The sequence below is a fragment of the Rattus rattus genome, chromosome 6 (genome assembly GCF_011064425.1).
Source record: "Rattus rattus isolate New Zealand chromosome 6, Rrattus_CSIRO_v1, whole genome shotgun sequence".
Lineage (NCBI taxonomy): Eukaryota > Metazoa > Chordata > Mammalia > Rodentia > Muridae > Rattus > Rattus rattus.
In genome coordinates this window covers 60,905,492-60,930,944 of record NC_046159.1, presented here as the reverse complement: position 1 = coordinate 60,930,944, position 25,453 = coordinate 60,905,492, and the positions used below count along the sequence as shown (strand labels likewise).

The window sequence follows — 25,453 nt, the reverse complement described above, 5'->3', positions numbered from 1 at the left end:
AGTGCTGGGACTGCAGGAAACAGAGCGGTGTTTGGGTGCTGTGGTGATTTGGATGCACTTAGCCCAAGGGAAGTGGCACCGTTAAGAGGCGTTGCCTTGTGGAATAGGTGTGGCCTTGTTGGAGAAAGTGTGTCACCATACAGGCAGGCTTTGAGGGCTCCTGGGCTCAAGATCCACCCAGTGCAGGAGAGCCTCCTCCTGGCTGCCTACAGAGGAGAGCCTCCTCCTGGCTGCCTTTGGATCAAGATGTCAGCTCCTTCTCCTGCAGCATGTCTGCCTGGACACTGCCATGTTTCCTGCCATGATGATAATGGACTGAACCTCTGACCCTGTAAGCCAGCCCCAGTTAAATGTTGTCCTTTATAAGAGTTGCCATGGTCATGGTGTCTCCTCCTAAGACAGGTGCTGAGGACTGAACCCAGGGTTTTGTGTATGCTAAGCAAGCACTGGGCTACACGCATCTCCAGCCCTAAGTGTGTGTGTGTGTGTGTGTGTGTGTGTGTGTGTGTGTGTGTGTGTCTGTCTGTCTGTCTGTCTGTCTCTGTCTCTCTGTGTGACTAACTGACCGTGTCTGACACAGACACCAAGCTCATGCACTGGAGATCAGAGGACAACATTTAGGAGTCAATTCTCACTTTCCATCTTTTCTTGAGATGGGGTCCCTCTTGTCTCTGTCCCTGCATTGCATACTCCAGGCCAACTAGCCCATGAGCCCTGGGCTATTCTCCTGCCTCCACTTCCCAGCACACTATGGCAATGGTTAGGTTATAGATGCACACTGCGGTCTCCGGCTTTTTCACATGGGTTCTGTGGATCCAGACTGGAGGACCTGAACACGGGTCATCAGGCTTGTGTGGCATGTGCTTTACCCACTGACTCCGCTCCCTGGCCCCTCTGCTCTTTCTGAGACTGAATCTAACACAGCATAGGCTGGCCATGACCTTCCTAGGTAGTTGAGGATGATCTTGAATCCGTGATCCTCCTGCCTCTACTTCACACATTCCCGGCTGACGAGCATGCACCCCCATGCCTGGCTGATCTTGACACTTGGGCATCAAGGACTTGTGTGAGACTCTTAAGTTTACCTTTAGAGTGTTTGTGTGCAAAACAACATCCACCAAGTACAGCTACATATGGGGAAAATGTGCACAGCCATCCACATATTGACTTATTTATTATTCCTGTAGATAAAATGGCTCTTTGGCAAGAATTTCCGCAAGGAACAAGTATAAACATTCAATACTATGCAGTAAATCAAATTCTAGACATCCTTAGCAGCATTAGTAAATCATGTTTTAAACATTAAAATGTTTTAAAACAGCGAGCACACACGCACATTTATATTTATTGGCCCATATCAGTTTGAATAAAATTACAGAACGTCAAGCCATTCCTCAGCTCCAACAGGGGCTATGCAAAGGATTTTTTTTCTTCCAGAATGAAACCTCTACTTGATTCTTTTGTGCCGTGGCCATTTAAGACAATGAACTGAAATCCAGTCAGGAGGCCTTGGGCCTCAACTGCAGCTCTAGCCTTGTTCCTTGGATTCTTGATTCCTTCTGGAGTTGGACCTTTCCATGCTATAAGGAAAAGGATTGACCCTGGAGAGCCTAGCTCAGTTCCATACACCCCCACCCCAGTGTGTGTTGTGTCTGGGTGTGTGTATGGGATATATCTTTGTGTACGTGTGTGTGTGTGTATGTGTGTGTGTGTGTGTGTGTGGAGACCAAGGGAGATGGTAGAATATATTCCTCAATCAACCTCCATCTGTATTCATTACTCATTTTTAACGTGCATGTATGGGTGTTTTGCCTATATGTATGTATGTGCAGTACTTATGTTCAGTGTCTAGGGATACCAGAAAAGGTCAGTGGATCTCTGGGACTGAGATCTCTGAGTTGCAGATGGTTGGGAGTTGCCATGTGGTAGTAACCTAACACAAGTCTTCTGCAAGAGCAGCCAATGAACTTAACCACTAGGCCATCCCTCTCCAGTCCCACCCTAGTCCTCCGTAAGAGCAGCCAAGGTGCTTAACCACTGGGCCACCTCTCCAGCCCTGCCACCTTTATGCTTGAGGCAGGCTCTCACTGAGACTAAAGCTCTGGCTGGCCAACATGCTTCAGGGAGCCACCTGTCTCCACACTCCTCCTCCACCGTGCTGGGGTTACAGGCACACACCGCTGCACCAGGATTGTTCCATGGGTTCTGCGGATTCGAACTCTGGTCCTCATGCTCATACAGCAGTCATTTGCAGATTTAGCCAATGCTCCCCCAGCTCAGTTTTAAAGTCTATTCTCAGGTTTCAATTATCTGGAGAGGTAACCCCGTCCTCTATGAGGTGTCTATATAGTGAAGGCTCCCAAGGGACCCAGGCACTTTTCCTTCTTGAAACTCTAGGCAGAGCAAAGAGAAACTGAACCTGAGGGAAGGGTGTGGGTATCGCATATTTACACACAAGCACATGAACACTACCTCTTAGAAACTGGAGCCATTCATACTGACCATTCGCAAGTGTTCTGGTCCCGCAGCCTGCCCCTCCTCCCCGTGGTTTTTACATCATATTGTAAACTATGCAATATACACCCATCCCTAAATCCCAACTTCCTGGATGGTGCTTAAGCCACCAAGAACGTCCTCAGATACCATTCATTACCTGGGACTCTGTGGGTCACCAGGCTCTTGCTGTCCAGCATGGTCCCTGCACTTTGAATTGTGTTGTCCTTTCACTGAATTACCTCAGAAACACTTCCTGGTTTCTAACTTAGAGATTGCATGGCCCAGCAAGTGGTTTGCATTGTCTTGCTGACCCTGGGCCATTTACCTATGTTTGACCAGTAAGAGGCTTAGGCCAGGGTCAATAAGATGGATCAGTGGGTAAAGTGTTGGCCATCCAAGCCTGACAACCTGACTTTTATCCCTAGAAGCCACTCTCTGACTCTTCAAAGTTGTCCTCAGACCTCCACACATACACAGTGCTATGCCAGCTTCCTCTGCCCACAGCTCTCACGGTGCAGACCCACACTGCCCATGTTCTGTGCTCATTCCCAGCCTCACAATCTTCCCTTCACTGACCTTATTTGGGTATCATTTTATCCCATAGAATGCCTTCTTTGAAAATGACACATAACCTAGAACAATCCATAGCCCTAAATATACTTGCACCTAGCCTATGTCAGACATACTCCCAGTGCATATATGACTCTGACTAACAAGAGTCTCACTGTGTTGACGACCCTTGCTGCCTTCCTGACAGACCTGGTGTCCATGGCAGTGCCTCAAACCACTGAGACTTCTCCACGCTTTTCATCATCTTGTTGACTGATCTTGACAAGCGTGTGTCACTTACCATAACTGTTGGGATAATGAGGACCCTATAAACTAGAGACGATCTTCCAATTTGAGGCTTTGAGATGTGTAGGGAATCTATCCAAGCCTGTAAATTCAAGAGTCGGGACTCTCAATCTTCAGCTTGGCTCTCTGAGTCTGATTTCAGGGTGCTCCTCCAGCTCGTCTCAACGAGCACAACGGAAGAGGGGGTTCAGTTACCACTCCAGAGGGTGGGTGGGTTATAGTGGATGCAGTGTGCTCTAGGCCTTCTGGCAACAGCAGGGGTCGGGAGTGGGATTAGACGGTGTCTGTGATAGTTCATTGTCAACTTGACTGATAGAATTTAGGATGACACACACCTCAGGGGGTTTCATGATAGATCCTGCAAAGATTTAACTGAGGTGGGGAGACCCTCCCTGTGGGTAGGCAGCCCTCTCCCATGGGCTGGAGCCCTGAACTGAATAAAAAGTAGAGCATTAGCTGAGCATCTGCGCTCATGTGTGCCTCCTGGGAAGTGGGGGTAACGTGGCCACCTCCCACGTGGCTATGACCTCTCACTGTGAGGGGCAGTGTCCTCAAACGATGAGCCAAAACAAATCCTTCTTTCCTTAAATTAGGTTTATACAGAAGTTTTGCCACGGCGAAAAGAAAATTAATCAAAACACCTCCTAACCACAAAACACAAAGACCAGACAAGGCAGGAAAAACTAGACAGGTCAAAGAGGGACTCGGGAGTGAGCAAGGCTGATAGACTCTAACATTCAAACAGGACTTGAGGAAAGGCAGGCTTGGCTCCTGGCAAAAAGAAGTCGACTTCTGCTAAGGGAGATGTGTGTGCGTGAGTGCATGCGTGTCTGCGTGTGTCTGTGTATGTGTGGCAGGAGCCAGGCAGCTGAGGACAACAGAGCCACTGGCCTGACTGAGGAGAATGTCCCAGAAATGGACAAAAGACAATCTAGAGAGGGTAAGGACAGAAGAGCAGGGACACCAGAGCCTGCTGGGTCCCTGTGGCCAGGAGGGGCCCGGAGCACATGGTGCCAGCCTCATTCCCTATTAGGCAAAGCACTGCACCATCTGTATAGTCCCAGGAGCAGGAGCAGGCGTTTTATAACTTCCTTTTCTTTTTCAGTCTACATTAAAAATAAATGTTCCCTTCAGCTCTCAGATGTATATCTCCAGTGCAACCTGCCCACATTCCCTCCTGCTGCCCTTTCCAGAACATGGCAGGGGAAGGGAAGGAAGAGATGGAGAGAGGGAGCCAGTCCACCCGGCTGATGCCAGTGGATCACACCTCTTCTAAGAGGGAAGTGCGGCAGGCATGGCCACACATGGCGGAGAGTGCCCAGAATGCATGGGGACCAGGGAAAATGGAAGTGGAGGGGATAGGAGCCAACAGCCAGGCTTGCTTCCCGCCCCCACCTCCCGCGCTGCAGGACCTTGGCCAAATCACACATCCCGTCTTTGCATTTATAGTTCATGCAGTGGCTGGAGTCCCCTCTGCAGCTCCAGCCCTCTGGCGGCTGTCCTCTCTGCGCATCTCTCTGCACCTACCATCATGTGCCCTGCTGTGGATCCAGTGATCATCAGTCTCTGGGGCCAAGACTGACCCAGGTTAAGCTCCTTAAGTCCTTCCCTCGCTGTCTTCACCTGTTAAATGAAGGACCCACCCTGGCATCTCTCAGAGCCACATCTCCCAGAGCAGCACAGACAGAACCTGGCTCAGTGTCTGGCACGCGTTCACGGATGTCAGGTAGTGGTGTTGTACCCTCCTCCAGTCTGGTTTCTCTTTCAGTCTTGCCTGTGCACGCACACACGCACACACACACACACACACACACACACACACACACACACACACACACACGCTTTCTTCGAGCCTCACAGCCTGCACCTTACAATTGAGCATCGTCTTAAAACATAAATCTTTGTGTGAGCATGTATGTATTCGAGGGTGTGTTCATGTGTGTGCACATGCATGTACAAGCCTCCAGAGGCTGAAAGGAGCAGGAGTCAGCTAGACTCAGCAGACCATAGATACTCAAGGGTCAGAAGCTCTTCCAGAGGTTGACCCCAGCTAACTAAGAGTCCCTAAGAATGGGTGCGGAGTGTGGGTGTCTGGGCCTTGGCACCTCTGCAGTCTTCACAAAGGGCTCTAGGGACATCTCATGCAGAGCTGTGTTGATGCTGGTCCTGTGACACATCTCCTCCTTCACTCACACCGTTGGCTCCCAAGCAGCCCTGCTCAGCACCCCACCCCCCTGGGCTTTGGGGCTGAAGAGGGACCATTTGTGCTACTCTAAGGACAGTGTAGAGAATGGGTCACTAGCTCCCACCTGCAAGATGGTTCAAAAGGGAACCCACACCTTTGTTCCTCTCTCCTCCAGTGTCCTAACTGCTGTAGATAGGTGCGTTTTTCTGGGTTTTTGTTTTGTTTTTTTGTTTGTTTGGTTGGTTGTTTTTGTTTGGTTTGATTTGGTTTTTCAAGACAGGGTTTCCCTGTGTAGCCATAGCCCTCTTGGAACTCACTCTACAGATCAGGTTGGCCTCGAACTTGTAGAGATGCACCCGCCTTCTGCCTCCCAAGTGCTGGGATTAAATGCATGCTCTACCACTGGCTGCCTGACAAGTTTTTTAAAGACTTATTTGCATTTGTATTTATGTGTATGTGTGTGGGTGTGTGCACATGAGTTCAGGTGCCCACAGAGGCTAGATATAAATAAAGGCTTTGGATCCCCCTGGAGATGGAGTTAAAGGCAGCTGTGAGCTGACCAGTGTGGATAATGGGAACTGAACTCGGGTTCCCTGGACAAGCAGCCAGGGCTGGCTGCTAGCCAGTGAGCCATCCCCTCAGCCCAGACAAGTCCTAATCTGGGAAAGCAACACCTTGAACATCCCAGTCTTCTGGCCAGGAGTGTTACCTGAGCTGCTGAAGTCGGGGTTGGAGGAGAAGACAGGCCAAGCAAGGCCCCAATAACTGACCTCAGAGGGACCTGAGCAGCCCCTAAGCCTTGCTCTTTCCCACATTATTCCCAGAATGAGGACTTTGCATAGTGCTCATAACATATACATACATACATACATACATACATATGTATATATGTGCACATACACATATATATTTTTATATACTATATATACACACACACACACGTGTGTGCATGTGTGTGTGTGTGTGTGTGTGTGTGTATGGGGGACTGGAGAGATGTCTCAGTGGTTAAGCACACTTGTTCTTGCAGAAGACCTGCCTTCAGTTCCCAGACCCTTCGGTGGCTCACGACTGCCTGTAACTCCAGGTATAAGGGCTCTGATGCCCTCTTTGGCCTTCCATAGGGAGTGCATGCATACACACAGGTAAAACACACATAAAACAGGAATAAACAAATAGGGGGGCACTAGGGAGATGCTCTGTTAGTAAATGGCTCACTACACAAACGCGAGGACCTGAGTTTGACCCCCAGCACTAAATAAACGTCAGAGGCATCAGCTTGGCTTGTCGTCCCATCATAGAGGAGGAGACAGGAGGAGTCTGGGGGCCCGATGGCCTGCCAGTGTAGACAGCTGGTGAGCTCCAGGTTCAGGGAGAGACACTGTCTCAGAGGAAGGTGGAAAACAAGAAAGACAGCCATGTCGACCTCTGGCCTCTGAACACGTCTGTACACCAGCACATGTATACACACACACACACACACACACACACACACACACACACACAAGACCTAACTATTGGGGGTGAAACATTTTTGAGCTTCACCACAAGGTACCACCAAATTGTCCCAATTAATAAGTAAACAATAGGAATAACTACCCTTGACCCTCCCCCTACCCCACCGCCACTTAGCTCAGCGCCCATCCCATCACTTGGCTCTCCAATCAGGTCGAGGTTCAGTTCCTTTGCAGATTCACATCACCCTCTCCTTCCTCACCTCAGCCGGCTCAGAACTGCCTTCAGCCTTGGAGGGGAGCAGCCAGAGGCATTAACAACCCTCCTAAGTGGGGTGCCTGACTTTGTCACCTTCCCTTCCTTACCGCCACCATGTAGCTAGGGCACCCAACTTGCTAGCTTTGTTCTTGTGCTTTGCCTCCACCTTCTGATTATATAGCTAATGATCTGAAAAGTATCACTTTGGTGTATCGGGGTGCCACTGCTCTATACAGCAGTGGCTCTCAACCTTCCACTGTGACCCTTTCATACAGTTCCTCGGATGGCAGTGACCCCCAACCATAACATTATCATCATTGCTACTTCATAGCTGCTATGATTTTGCTACTGTTATGAATCATAATGTAACTATCTATGCTTTCCGATGCACTTAGGTGACCCCTGTGAAAGGGTTGTTTGATGCCCAAAGGTGTCATGACCCACAGGTTTAAAGGCTGCGAGTACCTCCAGAAGTAGCTTTTGTCAAGACTAACCCTGGTTGGTGGTGTCTAGCTTTAACTGGACTGACACCTCTTATATGGTATGGATGGGGCCAAAATGGTTGTTTGGTGACACTGGCAGTGGGCAGTGGGGAGCTGGAATGAGGATTGGGAGACAGGAGAGAGCAGTTTGCATTAACAAGGACTCAGCATGCCAGTAAAGCCCTGAGACATAGACAAACCCTGATACAAACCCTTTACGTCTCCCATCCAGTAGAGATGCAGTGGCCTCATGAGTACCTTCTGAGTCTTGGGGTTTCTCTACTCATGAGAACATGCAGAGCAATAAGAGAAAGCTCAGACAGTGTAACCCAGGCCTATAATGTCGCAGGGAATCTGTGGCCAGGAAGGTGGTTTAGTTGGTATAGTGCTTGTCCAGCTTACACAGAGCTCTGGGTTCCATGTACAGCACTGTACGAACCCTGTGTGCCGATGCACACTGCACTTGGGTGGTGGAGCAGAAGAATCAGAAGTTCAAGGATCCTCAGTTACTTAGTGAGCTTAGGACAGGCTTAGTTACATCTGAGATTGTCCAAGCAAACAAGGCATCAGACCCACAGACTAGGGGCTCATGGTCTGTTTCCTTCATCCTTCTGAGATTTGAAACTTCCAGACTGGACGGAAGTACAGAGCTGAGAAGGGAGGTACAAATGTACCCAGGAGCCTTAGGTCCATGAGGCACTGAGCTCCAGGCATGTAAGGCATGCAGGACACAGGCAGGAGAGTTGAACAGACCCCAAGGCAGGGAGTCCTGCCCCTTCTACTGTGGGCTCATGGGAAGGACAGTGTTCCATACTACAGAGTGGGGCTAAGGAAAGAGTTATTGACTGGAGGAGACACCCTCATGGTGGGGGCCTCTCGGAGGACCCTGAGAGGCTGGAGACTGGGCCACAGCAGCCGCAGAAGTGGCCTGGACACATTGGCTTAGCATCCTCGCTTCTGTATAAATTGGGATCTTTTTGCCACACATGAAAAGTGGGGGAAAGTTCCCATCTTTAAATGTTAAGCTTAAAATAAGCCCCAACACGGGTGCCAGTGGATCTGTGAAATCTGCTGACTAAACTGGCACCAGTGCCTGTGAGAGAACCAGCTCGTCCCTCCGAGCCCTGGGGTAGGAGTGAGGTTACTCTCGGGGTGAGCGGGAGGGTATGGGGTCGAGCAGGGATGCTCATGTAGGCAGGAGGCTGCTTGGATGTACATCTAGAAACTTCTCAGCTGAGGCACCTGCCAGCCTTCCTCGCCCCTTCCCTTCGTCACTCAGGGGCCCAGTTCCTCGCACATTCGCTGGCACCCTCGTTTCTATTTCGGTAAGCATTTTCAGTGGCTTCTACGCGAGTATATTTCTTACTCGCTCTGACCAGGGGCTTTATGAAGGTATGGACTGGAACCTTCCAGCCCCTTTGGGACCGTTAACGAAGGAATGTTCAGGGATGTCAGACAATAGCAGGACATTAGAGGGGCTACTGTGGCTCAGGGGAGCCAGGCTGTGAGTGCTGGAGAACAGTTATGTTCCTTCCTTATAAAGTGAGGTTTTAATCTGGTGGTGGCGGGAGTCAAGAGTGGGACCTGAAAACTGCACGCTGCTTGCCAAGCAAAGGGATGGATGGCCTTGGTTTCACCATATCTACAGGCTCAACTGGAGACTCACCTCTGACCCAGTGCTCTGAATCTTAGGACATGACTCTCTGGGACTCAGAATCAGGTCAGCCACTGAGCCGCCTACTGGGACATCATGTCTCAGCATGCTTCCTGTATTGCCTCTGTGGAGAGACCACGCTGCTGCTCTGAGGAGTGCTGTCTCCACACTGTGTATGCTAACTCAGAGATTCTTGTTCACGGGCTCTGAGGACTGGGCCATTCTGCACATCTGCTTTCACACATGCACAGCTCACAGCCAAGGAGATCAGCATCCCAAGCCTGGACACCAACAGGGCTGCAGCTCCCTGCAACAGTGGGTTTGTCTGGGGTGTGAGCGGAGCACCTCAGTAGCATTCTATGGTTAAACCCAGTCTTAAAACATACAAAACCACGACAACGAAACAGAGCTACACGCTCAGCTTTGTTGATTTGTTCTGACTGAGAGCAGTCACTGACTCTGCTAAAAATCCACCTGCTCACCCAGTGGGTCATGAGCTTGTGACCAGCTCAGACACCCAGGTGTCTGGTTTGATAATATTGACAAATGATGTATCAATGTAAATGTTTATAAAAATTATTATTTCAGAGTGGAAGAGATGGCTCAGTCAGTGAAGTGCTTGCCTCACAAGCATGAGGACCTGGGTTCAATCCTACCAGAACCCACTTTAAAAGGAAGTGGGGCTTGGGGTGTGCTGTGACACATGCTTATCTCAGCACGGGGGAATTGGAAACAGGATTCCTGGGGCTCGTTAGCCAGCCTAGCCTACGTGGTGATTGCCGGGCCAGTGAGGGACCCTGTGTCAAAAACAAGATGATTGCACCCAAGGAACAATATTTGAGGTTGTCTTCTGACCTACACACACACACTCATGCACACACACTGAGATTCATGTGCAAACATAAAAAGGACTCTGGCAGACTCTGACGTGCCTACCTATTAACTATCCTACCCTTCTTTCTCATTCATAAAAATCTCTGTGTGATTGAGAATCAACTATATAACAGCTTAATTCTCCATGAAATGCCACTGTTGTATGGGACTCCCAAGAAGACTCCTTGGAGACAGATGACTCAGTTGGGGGATATTTCACTCTTCCCTCTTTATCCTCTCTGCAGTGTGCGTGTGACTGACAGTGCATATGACAGGATAGTTCCAGCAGCTACAACGCGAGCTGTGAGTTGACATGGACAACAGAGACAATCGCTGACAACGAATGGTGACAAAGAAGACCAGGTTCCTGACGACCTCGGGCAGTTCTAACCACATCCGAACTTTGACATTCAAAAGAAATACCGTTGTTAAAGCCGTGATTACTCTGAATTTTCTACAGCATGCAGATGACCCCACACATAACTGACGACAGTTACACCACCACCACCACCACCACCACAACAACAACAACATCAAAAAACCCAGGTGCAGTAAGTTTTAAATGACAGAATTACAGAGGTCATGCTCTCTGAAAATAAGATTAAGCTATAATAACAATAAATTAACAGTGTTTAAAAAGGAATCGCTTAATCTCAGCCAAGGGGCTGGAGAGGGGTCAGCGGTGGAGAGCAGACACTGCTCTTGCAGAGGACCTAAGTTTACTTCCCAGCGCTCACATCAGGCAGTTCACAGACTTCTGTAACTCCAGCTCCAGGAGAGCCCACGCCCTCTTCTGGCATTTGCACACACATGTGCAAACCCATACACAATAATATAATTAAAAAGAAAATAAGTCCTGGTGCTGGAGAAATGGTTCCGCAGTGGAGAGCACACTCTGCTCTTCAGAGGAGTCAGTTCAATTCCTATCATCACATTAGGTGGCTACCGATCACCTGTGACCCCAGCTACAGGGCCGTCTAACCCCTCTGACACCTCTGGCCTCTGTAGCCACCCAGACACATGTGTACACACACACACACACACGCACACGCACACGCACACGCACACGCACACGCACACAATTAAAAAGAAATCTTTTTTAAAATCCCAACTAAGGAGGATTCAAATAATTTCCAACTTATTTGAAAACAATGACATAGGGTTACATTATGTATCTATATATAAGAAAATGCACGGCACCAGTATCTTCTAAAGGCAAACACAGTTTAAATACTTTCATTAGAAGGAAAGAACGAGCAATCAAGACAAAAAGTGAAAACTGCAGGCTCAGTGCATAAAGGCACTTGCCACCAAGACCCAGGGCCTGAGTGTGAGCGTTGGCGCTCGCCTGATGGAAGGAGAGAATCACTCCATCTGTATGCCATGGGTGCTCACAAACCCCACCCCCAAAGCAATAAAAACACTCGCTTAAAGAATAACAGGCCAGAAATGTAGCTCAGTTAGTAGGGTATTTGACCAGCATACGCAAAGCCTGGATTCCATCCCCAGAAACACGTGAACCAGGTGTGGCAATGCACGCCTCTGATTTCAGAGCTCTGGAGTCAAAGGCAGGAAGATCAGAAATTCAAGGTCATCTTCAGCTAACTGGCCAGGCTATTCTGATGGGCACTCTACCAACTAAGACCTTCCTCCCTTCCTCCCTTCCTCCCTTCCTCCCTTCCTCCCTTCCTCCCTTCCTTCCTTCCTCCCTTCCTCCCTTCCTTCCTTCCTTCCTTCCTTCCTTCCCTTTTTCCTTCTTCTATTTCATTTTCTTTTTGAAAAGTGTCTCACTGTGTTGACCTGAAGTACGCCCTAAGGACTTGCAGTTCTGTTTGTGTTGTTTGAATTCAAAGCTAAGAAGACGTTTTATATATTGATTATACAAATATTTTATTTCTGAATTTTAATAATTCTTAGTCAAAGGCTCATATATCTTAGCCAATGCTGGCCCTAAACTTCTGATCCTCCCGTCCGCATCTCCAAAATGCTGGGATTACAGATATGTGCTACCGTGCCCAGCATTAAAATATTCTTTATAAAAAAAAAAAACTCTTGGTGGTATTTTTGAATCCCAAAGAACATATTCATATATTTCTTGTATAAAATATACATCTTTTTCCCTTTAATCCTAGAGATATTTTTGAACTCCAAAGATAAGAAAAAAAAAACATATCAAATGATTCCCAAAGAAATGGGAAAAATTTACTTACAAAAGAAAACACATTTTAGCCAAATACATTGTTTATGCCTGAAAGGGGAAAAAGTCGTTCCCTGCAAAGCAGAGATACCAACAGTGGATGATCCAGATGCTACTCAAAAGAGCATTCGCCAAACACAAGCCAAGCAGTCAGGGCATTTGAGATGGATAAGAGTTCAATCAACTCCAAAAACAACTGCCAGGTGTCTGAGGTAAAGGTTAGAGGCAGCCTTGGTGACACGGGGCCAAAATCTCAGCCCTTGGGAGGCTGACACAGGAAGGCTAGGGGTTTGAGGCCAGCCTGGGCTACATAGTCGAATCATCTCAATAAAAAGACAATGCCCCAAAATGTGGATGGAATTCTTGGTCTCTCTCTGTTCCCAGTCAGGCACATCCTGAACCCAGGCTCCTTAGTTCATCCCATCAGACAAAGGTTCATCAAGGGCACAGTTCATCTTTTCCACCTTTGTGTCCCCAATTTTATTCAGAGTCCTTTGTGAAGCAATTGTTAAGGGAAACACACGAAACACAATCTTAAAAACCTTTCTTTCACGAGAGTCTCTGCCGCCGAGCCTCTGAGCACCCGTAATAACAGTTACTCGGAAAATGAAAAAAGACCCGGGTAAACAAACCGTATGCCAAACTCCTTCCTGGGGTGGGGACTCATATTTACTATTTTATTCTTGATATTGATGATGCTTATATTCAGAACGCAACATATCTGTGCCATAAAATTGTGAGTGTGTGTGGTCATCACCAGAATTAGGAGGGTTCCTTTCCAAAGGACCAACTAGGTACCAGGAAAACAATCGCCCTAATATAAACCACGGAACAACAACAACAAAGTATAAATTAACAAGCCGGAAAAAAAAACGGAAAGCCAGGCTCATAGCGTGTGGGAATACAGCCTGGGTGGTTGAGTGCTGGCATGCAGGGCTTAGCGTTCCTTCCCGAGAGTCACTTAAAGTGACTACACTGGTGCACATTTGTAATCCCAGGAGGTGGAGGCAGGAGGTTCACAGGTTCAAGGTTGACCTCAACTACATTATAAAGGTTAGCCTGGGCTACATAGGACCTTATCTCAAAAAAAACAAGAATTGATACATAGATCATTTACTTTAAGCCAAGTGTAATGGTATACACCTGTAATCTCAGCACTTGGGAGGCTGAGGCAGGAGGATCAGGATCACACAAAGAAAATGTCTCCAAAAAAAAAAAAAAAAAAAAGCAAAACAAAGCGGACTCCACCACCACCACCGAGGCGCCTTGGACGCGCGGCTCCACAGTAACGAAGCTGTGTGCACAGGGCTTTAAGCTTGATCGTGAGCATAACGGGAAGGGTTGAGTTTGAAGAAGGAAATATGGGGGAAACAAACAACTTTCAAAGTTAAAAGTGCAAAAGCATAAGATGAAGTCTTTTAAGCACACACAGAAGTCTAGAGGGTAACGCGACACGCACTTCGTGGTTTGTGCTTTTCACTTCCTCAAAGAATCGTGGGAATGTTGCCTTCTGTGTAGGAACCAGCAGGATCCGTAGCACCGATTTCCTGCGCAGTTCCACCCCTTCTCCACCCGAAGCGGAAGGTACACTGAGTGAGTCCTGTTTGTCACTCGCAGGGCTGCTCTCACACGTACACAGAGCATACACCCGGACACTATATATACTATCACTTTGCACATTTTTAAACATGATATAAATGACATCAGCGAGTATTACTACTGTGCTACTATTTTCTCATTCAACACTGTTTTTCAGACTTAATCCATATTCATAACACAGAATACTTAACACAGGAAAGAAATCATGAGCAGGGCTAAACCCGACTCCAAAACCAAACAAAAAGAACACAGAAACCCTGTCTGAATTAATTTGCAACTTCAATTTCTACAAGGTGCCCTTATCTTCCTACTTCTCAGACTTCTTTAGAAAGCTCCAAGTCTCCAATATGAGTGTGTAAGGAGCTTCCCTGCCCTGGCAGAAGTCAGACTCCTTGGGTGCAGAGCTGGTCAGCAAGGGAAAAAAGACTGCGCATGCCCAAAGAGTGCGCCTGCCCTTTCTCCCAGCAGTGCCCCAACAGGACAGTCAACTAGATCCCCTGCCGAGTATTTATGAACAATGATGCTGTTAGACATTTGAAATTTCATTTTGGAAAAGAAAATCCTTTGCAGGTAAGACTTACAATTGGCGTCCCGAAAGGAATGTAACCTGTGGGTGGGGAGAGAAAAAGTCAGGTCCCGTGAACCTTCTGGGTCTCGTGAGATATCCAGAAGCTTCTGGGGCATGGGCTGCCCCGGGGCCCTGATGAAGAAGCCCAGCACAATTATAGAGAGACTCTACAGCCTTCCCTTGACTCAGCTCTTCCTAAAGCAGAGGGCTCACTGTCCCCGACTCTCCCACCCCTCTCTGTTCTCAGTTGCCAGATGACTCGGGCTCCCTCCAGAATCCAGAGGCTGGTGGTCATCAGGGGTCCTATGAACTATTTCCTCTCTGAGGCACAATACTCACTGCCCCCCCCACCCTGCCTCGTCCCCAATCTCTATGGTTTTATCTCCCAAGGAACCCTGAGTGTCTTCCTTCTTTAGCCTTTAAAAACAACAACCAAAAAAAAAAAAAAAATTTAAAAGCTCTGGTGTTCTCTCTGACCAGCCTGGGAAAGCAGGAGAGCGCTGGGTGATGTTCAGCCCCGTCCTAGCCTGTGTGCAAGGCTTCCACACTGCGGCGAGTGGGCAGCCTCCTATCCTTAGCCTCTGACTTATGCTGGAGTCACTGATGGGCAGGCACCAGGGGCCATACTTATCTGAGTTGTATGGAGAACCCAGGTTCACATCCTGAGCAAACATGGCTCTAAGAACTGGTGCCACAGCTCTCCTGCGCCTCCCTCTGGGGACAGGGCCAAGTTTGGGGGTTGGAATAAGGGGGCTGAAAGGAATGCCTGCTTCAGAAAGGTCCAGAAATATAAAAGAAGCCAAGCTGGATGTGGGCCTGCCATGCCAGGAACGGGATGTGAGCAGCTCCATCTTTAGGTCCTATGTGTTTAGAACCTTTGCTGCCTAAGCCCTTCACAGCAAAGCCAGGGCTCCTGGCAGCCAGTGACCCAGTTCACAAAACGGCATCATATTGCCATGTCTTAGCTTAGTCTCTAGGAAGTCAGGCTTTCTGAAGCAGGGCATTCTCAACTGATTGAAGTCTCCTTTCCCAGCCAGGTGGAAACCTTTCCAAGGCAGCAAACAGTAGCCCTTCACATCAGTCTCCTGAATCAGAGTGGGTAAAAATGGCTAGGAAGAAATGGCAGAGTACTGGTGTGAATACATCCCTCTGCTGGTGTGAATACATTCCTCTGCGATGGTGTGAATACAACCCTCTGTGCTGATGTGAACACACCCCTCTGAGATGGTGTGAACACACCCCTCTGCACTGGTGTGAATACACCCCTCTGCACTGGTGTGAATATACCCCTCTGCACTGGTATAAATACACCCCTCTGCACTGGTGTGAATATACCCCTCTGCACTGGTGTGAATATACCCCTCTGCGCTGGTGTGAATATACCCCTCTGCGCTGGTGTGAATATACCCCTCTGTGCTGGTGTGAATATACCCCTCTGCGCTGGTGTGAATATACCCCTCTGTGCTGGTGTGAATACATCCCTCTGCACTGGTATGAATACACCCCTCTGCACTGGTGTGAATATACCCCTCTGCGCTGGTGTGAATATACCCCTCTGCGCTGGTGTGAATATACCCCTCTGTGCTGGTGTGAATACATCCCTCTGCACTGGTATGAATACACCCCTCTGCACTGGTGTAAATACATTCCTTTGCAGTGACTTGGGGCAAAATCCATATTTTCAGAGACAGGGAAAGGGCCCCATTTCAGCCTGAACAAATGTACCCTGTGCCCCAAGTGTAAAGCACACAAAGTAGCTCTCTAGAGGCTGCCAGTCAGGGACTTTCTGGGTGGAGAATCTCACCATCCCTGTGCATGGCTCCACAGAACAGGAGTCCTGCTTTGTCTATACACTCAAGGGTTGTGAGCACAGACTGTACGTGCCTGCCCAGAAAGGAAGGCTAGTTAACAACAAGGTCAGAGGACGGCGAGTCAGTCTAGATGCTATGGCCTAGGACAGGGAGAAAGAGTGTGCTGCAAGGGGTCAGATAGAACTTATAGAAGCCAGGGTTTCCCCTCAGGCAGTGGCACAATGCTGCAGTTAGGGAGGGGTTTGTGACCTGGTGGAGGCCAAGACCCAATGCAGAGGCCACAGCTCTACTCCAACCACAAGTGGAAAAGAAAGACAGGTGTGTGCCCGATCTAACATGGTTGAGCTAACGTAAACATGTGGGTGAGAGTGTGGCTGTATATGTGAGAGGCCATGTCCTTCTCTGGAAGTGCCCCCTATGTTGGGATGCTCGTTTACGTGATCCTAATAAACCTGATGGCTCACCAAGAGATTTGAGCGGGCTGTTTCTTTGGGATGCCATCAACACCCTTTCTGGGGTGAGTACATGTTTTCTCAAATCTTCGAAGGAAAATTCATATAATGTCTGAAACATGGCCATCCCTAGCTCTGTCACAGCCACACCTCTAGCTGGGCAAAGCCAGGAGGGTCTTGGAAGCTCACCTGACATTCTGAAAGGCATGAAGATCTTCTCGTTGGTGTCCGGGTGTAGGATAGCCTGGTAGGAGGAGAGGAGAAGCAGGAAGGACAAGCAGAAGTATTAAGGACAGGGGGTAAGGGCAAGGACAGCTGACACAGGGAGACCCTTCCCCCCGGGGCTCTGCATTGCCTCTGAACACTTGGTTCTGGCTCAAACGTGAGCCATGGTCCATACCCTCCATTCACCCAGCTGCTAACCAATGGGAGCCAAGGCTGTGCCCACTATGAAGTCTTCTTGCCCTTGCCCATCATATAACAGGCACAGAACCAGACCCAGTGGGTAGAACCCAGTCTTTTCTCAGAACTTCCAGAGCTCCTGGGATGAGGCTGGTCAGGCCAGAACCCCAGCCTTTAGATGTTCAGGCCCCAGGGTGCTAGTAGGAAGGATGGGGTGGGGAGAGGCTGGACACCCAGTAGCCATGAAACAAGGGCTTCTGCTGGACACCTGGGACAGGGAGAGAAGGAGCCCAGGGAAGCACAGAGAAGAAGAGAACCCAGAACTAAATTACCTGTTTGATTTTCTGTGCACTCCAGAGCTGAAAAAAAGAAAAAGAGAGAGAAGAGAATTAAAAGCTCTAGCAGTTTAAGCCCTATGAGCCATGGTTTCTCTCAATTTTAAAAGTTTTTAAAGATTTGTTTTTCCTCATTAATATATGAGCGTGTTATGTGTGTGAGTAGATGCCTATGAAGGTCAGAAGAAGATGTCAGATCCCCTGGAGCCGAAATTCATAGGCAGATGTGAGCCGCCCCATGTGGGAGATGGGAAATGAATCAAGTCCTCCAGGAGGGCAGCCACTGAACAACCTCTCCGACCCCCAATTAAATGATTTTTGAGACAGGATATCTTGTAACTCAGCCTGGCCTCAAACTCAATATGGAGCTGGCAATGACCCCGACCTCTTGGTCCTCCCGGAGCCTCCACCTCCAGCGTATTCGGTTTACGTGTTCTATCATGCTCAGCTCACGGGATCCGGGGGATGGAACCCAAGGTTTTGAGCACGCTAGACAAGCGTACCACCAAGAAGACTGCAGCTCCAGCCTGCTTTTTCTGTTTTGTTTCCCTCCGTTTTGCTAAATTCAAATTTTTAACTAGCATCTTCATTATAACATTTTTATATGTGTAATCATTGCACTTGGTGGGTGCCCTGTTCTCTAACCAAGGGAATTCTGAGACAGTACCTTCTGTAGTATAGCATATCCTCACATTCCTGATCTTCCTGTCTCTACTTCCCAAGGGCTGGGGACACAGGGAGACACCTTGATAACACATGCTTTTCAAATAAAGAACACATGACAAGTGAACACCAACACTGGAGAAAACAGTGTCCTGGGATTCCAGCAAGAGTTTGAGACCAGCCTGGGATACCTGAGACCCTATTTCAAAACACTAAACAAATTGATGTTTGAAATACCTAAGTGAAAAAGAACCTTTCTCAGTGAGTCTGGGTATACACACAGACAGAAAGAATTCGGAGGGAACAGGACAACTCAAGGATTAAAGAGAACTTTGAAAACATTGCAGTATCTTCAGAGAGAGAGAGAGAGAGAGAGAGAGAGAGAGAGAGAGAGAGAGAGATTCTAGCTCTACCATTTTCTGGATGGGAAGCTGGCTAACTGCCTGCCTTCCTTGCTTCCTTTTTCTTTTCTTTCGTTTTGCTTTAAAAATATTTTATTTAATTTTTATTTATGGGTATACTACTTGTACATTTACAGGGGGCTGGTGTTGTGCACATGTGTGCAGGTCTCCACAGCAACCAGAAGAGGGCACCAATTCCCACGGTACTGGAGTTATAAACCACTGTGAGCTTCCCAGTGTGGGTGCTAAGAATCACACTCTGGTCCTCTGCAAGAGCCCAGTGTACAGTTAACTGCTGAGTCACTGTCCTTACCCCATGCTGTGTTTTGCTTTTCGAGACAGAGCCTTAAGTGTCCCAGGCTGCTCTCAAACCCTCTACACAGCTGAGGATGGCCCTGAAATCTTGACTGTCCTGCTCTGCCTCCTGAGTGCAATCACATTTTATGCAGTGTTTCCTGTGCAGAAGCTACATTCCAACTGAGTTACATCCCCAAACAACACTCTGCACACAGGAGGCCAGCAGTCAACTTCAGGTGTTTTCAATCCCTTTATACCTTAGTTTTCTGACTGACTGGTCGGTTGAGATCCAAGGATGTTCTTAACTCTGCATCCCCAGTACAGGGTTCAAGATGCATGCCAGCCTCTCTGCCTGGCTTGTACCTGGGTACATCAAACTCAGGTCCCTAGGATTGCATGGCAAACACTTTACTGAATGAGCCTTCTCCCAGAACTTCATTTTTATTCTTTGCTCTTTTTGTGCTTCTAGAATTGTATCTTGTTGACATATTTCTATTTCAAAATTAGATAGATAGATAGATAGATAGATAGATAGATAGATAGATAGATAGATGATAGGTAGATAGATAGATGATAGATAGGTAGATAGATAAATAGATGATAGATAGATGATAGATGGGTATATGATAGATAGGTATATGATAGATAGATAAGTATATGATAGGCAGGCAGACAGACAGACAGGGCTGGCTGTAAAGGACACCATCACTTGAGTAACCTGCTCAAGACCCTGGGCTCACACTGTAGAGAAGTGGTTCCCAACCTTCCTAAAGCTGTAACCCTTTAATACAGTTCCTCATGCTGTGGTGACCCTCAACCATAAAATCACTTCATTGCTACTTCCTAACTATAACTTTGCTACTGTTATGAATTGTGATGTCAATATCTGATACATGTGCCCTGTAAAGGGGTCTCCATCCACAGGTTGAGCACCACTGCTGTAGTTTATTATGTCATTAATATAATAAACGCAACCACTAGAAAAGAAACAGTGTGTACTTAAAACTTTTGATGGGTTGGGCTTAGTGGCACACATACCTTTAATCCCAGCACTCAGGAGGGAGAGGCAGGTAGATCTCTGTGTGTTTGTGGCCAGCCTGTTCATAGTGAGTTCTAGAACAACCAGGGCTACATAGTGAATAGTGAGAACCAGTCTCAAAAGAAAAAAAGGTTTTGTTTTTATGTTTTGTTTTGTTTTGTGAATGAGGCAGTTTATTAGCCCAGCATCCTCTGTTACCCAGCATCCTTTGTTCTAACGCTTCTTGTTGGCAGCTGCCACCTGTCCAGATCTCTCTGTCCCTGAGGTGTTAGCTTGCAGCCCCCATCTTGGTCCTTTTCCACCATTTCCAGCTCCTCCAGGGCTTGGAGGACCCAGAGGGCCACACTCTTAGAGCCTCGGCTGAAGTGGCCAGGTCTGATACCATTTCTCTCCTGTCCTCTGTAGATCTTGGTCATGGTATGTTTTGTTTTTTAATGAGATCAATGCACACCATCCGAGCCCTCCATTAGCGCCTTTGTGTGTGGAGGACTAAGTATCCAACAAAATCCCTGTGGTTAGAGCGCAGCAGCTGGTGGCGGGCTGACTGTGGAGGGCTCCGTGTGACTGAACTCCTGCGGCAGGGGAGAAGTGACTTGCACCTTTCCCAGGCCAGCACTTCCCAGCCCTGTAACTTCTTTTCTTCCTGTGTGTCAGAACTAGGTGGAGCTGCACACAGCCTTGCTGATGCTAACAGGACACCAACAAGGGAGGGTAGAGATGAGCCAATCAAACATTCTCCCCTTCTTAGCAGGTACTTTATCTCCACTGAAAGCCAAGTGACTGCACATAGGGTCAGGTACAATGTTGGGCCCTTTGGACCTGGGGCAGCCACCATCTTTCCTTGTCCTCCTAGTTAAATTCCCACACGCTTTTGACATGTACTTTTTTCCCTTATGTTAAAGCACACCTGTAACCCCAGCATCAGCAAACTGAGGCAGAAGCCTGGATTCCAGGCCAGCCTAAGCCTTACAGCAAGTTCCGGGCCAGCCTGGGCAGCAGGGAGGGAAACTGTCTCAACAAATCAAAACCAAGTAAACAAAAACTTAACCAGACAAGGCCTGGTGACATATGCCTACATAACCCTAAAACTGGGAAGTAGAGGAGAAAGGATCATCAGTTCAAACCATTCCCAGCTACACAGTGAATTTGAGGCTATCCTGGGCTACAAGAAACCCTGTCTCAAGTAACAACAACAATCAGTCAGAAGAGGAAGGAGGTGAAACCCATGCTCCCTTCTGACAAGTCTACACACCAGGCCCAACTCTAAAGAACAGGTTAAAAACACTGTGTTTACAGTGTCTGGCTGAACTTTGCCCTGTGACCTGCTGGACCGATGAGGTGGGTTCAGAAAAGGCAGCAAGTACTCCCCACAGTGAAAAAGCTCAAGTTCCACAAGCCACTCATGCAAACAGGTCACAAAGAGCCACCCTGGGAACCAGACGTGGAAGGCCAGCTGAGCCTCATTGGCTGGCCACCACATGTAGCTCGCAGGCCAGGACCCCTGGCATCTTCACAGCACACAGAGGCACCTGCTCGCTGAACTGCAGCCCCAGGGTTAGAGCTGACCTCCTTTGTACTCGGCCCAGCACTCAGTGAACCTCTGGCTGAACACGGAACTGTGCAGCCCTGACCCGTGGGGATGCCTGGCTTTAGGAATGGCCAGGCGTGGATCTGAGAGCTGAGGCCCTGTTTGCTTGGCTCACTTGGAGAACAGGGACAAAGGGCAGTGTGGTGAAGCCATCTGGGTGGCTGTCAGAGCACACGAATTCACTGAGTTAAGAAGTAGCCATTGTCTCGGCTGAACCTGCCTCAGCGGAGACTAAGGGAGGGGTAGGCTGGGGTCCCACATGCTGCTAAGAGGCAGGACGCACCCCAGCACCCAGAGGGAGAACGACAGCCCCACCCCCAGTCTGGCTCACTTACTTCCCCTCTGTCTCCTAGCAAGCTGCTTCTTTAAACCTCCTAAGGCAGCGAAGACAGAGCCTATTTAAAACAACCTCCAGAAGGTAATTAAACAGAGCCTGAAGGGGACCCTTCTGTACCGGGAAGGACGCCTCCATTCAACAAACAAAAAAACTTCCTAATTGATCAGTTGAGCCCATTGCATTATAGCGCACCATTAATTGTGTTGCCATGGTAACTCCAGGTACCAAGTACCTATACAAGCCTATGTGGGGTGAAGGGAGCCCCAATTCTGCAGACACAGGAAAGAAGAGAGATGTCCTGCCTGCTTCTGCAGGATTGTGGTGGCAGCTGTGGCTTCTTTTGGCAAGAAGCTTCCTCTAGAGAGAGGTCAGGCCCTGCAGAGGAGCCCAGGTTTGAATTTGAAATCCCCCATTAGCTCACTATGCGATGGGAGATGATTTACTTAGTCTTTCTGGGCCCCCAGTATCTCTTTTGTAATATGAAGATAGGGATATTTGCGTTCAAGCTTATTATAAGAGAATTCACTTGGTGAGCAAATGTTTATCAAGCACACCTACTTTACATTAAATACTAAAGATAGCGCGATACAAAACAATAAGGCAGTTCAGTTGGAAGAACGCTGTTTTAGAATGTCTGAAGTCCTGGCTTCCATGTGAGCATCACATAAACCAGCCATGGCGGCACACATGCCTCTAATCACAGCACTCTGAGGTGGAGGCAGGAGGGTCAGGAGTTCAAAGTCATCCTTAGCTACATAATGAGTTTGAAGCCAGCCTAGAACACATGAGAGCCGTAGTACAGAAGTTTCCTCCAAACTAAAACATTCAGAAGGGAGAGAAGACCATGGGACTCAGAGGTAGACAAAAAGCTCATATCTAGGAAAGCAGAAACTTGAAAGATTCTTAGATTGTTTTCCAAGGGGTATCGAAACAGACTATGACTGCCGGGGCTGGAGACTGACCGACCAAGCTGAGAGAGATTCTAGACTGTAGAGCTCCTGCAAGTCACACGTCATTCCTTGACGTGGCAACCATTAAGGAAGGTGACCATCTGTGGAGAAGCTATCAGCTGTCCATGAATAGAAGAGCAATTGAGACCACGGAGCACACCTTCAGATGGCTTCAATCACTAAGGACACACCCAAGATATCCAGGCAGCTCGTGACACCTGTGACTGTAGTTATCAGAACCAGCTTTGGAATTTTGATCCAGATATCGGCCAAAGAACCATACAGCAGAAAGAGCGCAGGTGCAGAGAGACCATGACTACCCACCATAGAGCAGAGAGAGTACAGGTGCAGAGAGACCATGACTACCCACCATAGAGCAGACAGAGCGCAGGTGCAGAGACCATGACTACCCACCATAGAGCAGACAGAGCGCAGGTGCAGAGAGACCATGACTACCCACCATAGAGCAGACAGAGTGCTGGTGCAGAGAGACCATGACTACCCACCATAGAGCAGACAGAGCACAGGTGCAGAGAGACCATGACTACCCACCATAGAGCAGACAGAGCACAGGTGCAGAGAGACCATGACTACCCACCATAGAGCAGACAGAGTGCAGGTGCAGAGAGACCATGACTACTCTGTACTCCAGGTCTAAGAACCTTGTAGGACTTCAGATGCCCCAGACATGATACTTGAGCAGGAGCAGGGCCATCCCTGAGTTAGGACCTGGGCTCTCCTTAATTTCACACCCTGTGGTGAAGCTGATATGCCATCTCTGTCCCCTCTATCCCCCAGTCTGTGAAGGCCAGGCATATGTGACATTGATGACTGTGGCCCAAGGAAGGAGGACTGTGACAGCCACCACACATCGTCCAATTCTTCAGGCTCGGCAGAGGGAGACACTGCTCCAGGGGACCAGAGTGACAGGCTCACACCTAGAGTGCTGTGCCACCTAGCCACCAGATGGACCCACCAGGCTCTGCCACTGCCAGCCAGAACTCAGCAGCACAGGAAACAGCTAAATGCCAAGCTCTGGGCCCTTCCCCCACTCCCACTCCCAGGAGGCCTGTAGGGGGCTTTGGGGACAGCAAACAAAGCTGAAAAACAGGACAGCAACTCTCGGCTCTCTGAGCAGTGAAAGAGAATAATGTGGCCTCTTTCCTTGAACTCTGGGGGGGTCCCAAGAGGCCCAGCTCAGAGGCTGTGGGGCATGAAGGAGCTTAGGCAGGTAGCAGGCCAGAGTGAAAGTGGCCTCACTTCTGACTTTACAAGGGCACTGGAAGGTATGTGGGCTCCTTCAGGCTATAGGGGCTGGAGATTCAGGTCCATCCTGTAAACCCAAGGCTGGACAGAAATGTCACCACTGGGGAGGGAGTGAGACTACAGCCTGACTCTCTGCCCAGGGCTGCAGGGCAAATACCTCCAGACAGACAGGACCTGCTTGATTGCCCGGGCTTCCGGTCTCAGCACTCCCCTGGGGCCCTGCATGGGCACTGGGCCAAGGTACTGAGGTCACTTTAGCATGAGAGACTCCAGAACATTTGCCCTGAGGTGCTTCTTCTCTGGACTTTCAGCACAATGTGCATCTTTGTCTGCCCCAGTCCCACTGAAAACTTGCCCACTCCTTTGTCTTCCTTGCCTGGACCACCCCCACCAGCCAACCTCAAGTTAAACAAACAAACAAACAAACAAACAAACAAACAAAAACTTCCAGGCTAAGTTCGTGCCATACACCTTTAATCTCAGCACTCAAGTCACAAAAGTAGGATGAGTTTTATGAGTTCAGGGCTAGCCTGGCCTACATAACACAGTCTAGAACAGCCATAACTACACAGAAAGACCCTGTCTTAAAACACCAAAGAAGGAAGAGAAGGAAGAGGAGGAAGAAGAGGAGAGAGAGAGAGAGAGAGAGAGAGAGAGAGAGAGAGAGGAAGAGAGGGAGAGAGAGGGAGGGGGAGAAAGAGGAAGGAGGAGGAAGAAGAGGAGGAGGAGGAGGAAGACGTGAAAGAGGAGGAGGAGGAGGGGATATTCTCTAGCTGCACCGCGTCTGGGCAAGTTTCTGCTTCCATTGCTCTCTCACACTCTCATTTTTCTTCATCTGTCTTGTCTGAGGTGGGGCAGGGTATCCTGTGAGGAAAAGATACCACCCAGCTTCATCCTTGCCCTCTGTCCTGGAGTGATGGAAAGAAAGGAGAAGGAGAGACAAGGAAACCTGAGAGAGGAGGACATACTTCAGCGGTGAGCATTTGCCTAGCAACAGACCCTGGAGCAGTCCCCAGCACTTAGAGAGGGAAGGAGGGAACGGGAGTGTCAATTTACAATGTCTGCCAGGTGGGACTCAGGAGATGGCACTCTTGGGGAAGTGCCTGCCATGCAACTGTGAACACTAAAATGGGGTCCCCAACACCTGTGTAAAAGGCCAGATGTGACAGCGTACACCTGTGAACCCAGTGATGTGGGGTGCGGGCAGACCAGTAATGGCCAACCACCATAGCCAAATCAATAAGCCACAGCCTCAACAGGAGGCCCTTTCTCCAGAAATAAATGGGGTGAGCA

At 48.7% G+C, this 25,453-nt stretch overlaps 1 protein-coding gene across 2 annotated transcripts in view; it reads right to left on the bottom strand.

The window, feature by feature from the left end:
* The window catches only part of Sfxn5 (sideroflexin 5), a 120,232-nt gene that overhangs the window by 58,746 nt on the left and 36,033 nt on the right, over positions 1-25,453 (bottom strand). For both annotated transcript variants that reach the window (XM_032906201.1, XM_032906200.1), the window contains exons 4-6: positions 17,617-17,643; positions 17,072-17,126; positions 14,633-14,658 (exon numbers count right to left, since the gene is read on the bottom strand). In XM_032906201.1, the coding sequence (XP_032762092.1) occupies positions 14,633-14,658; positions 17,072-17,126; positions 17,617-17,643 (108 nt within the window). The remainder of the gene's footprint in view (positions 1-14,632; positions 14,659-17,071; positions 17,127-17,616; positions 17,644-25,453) is intronic.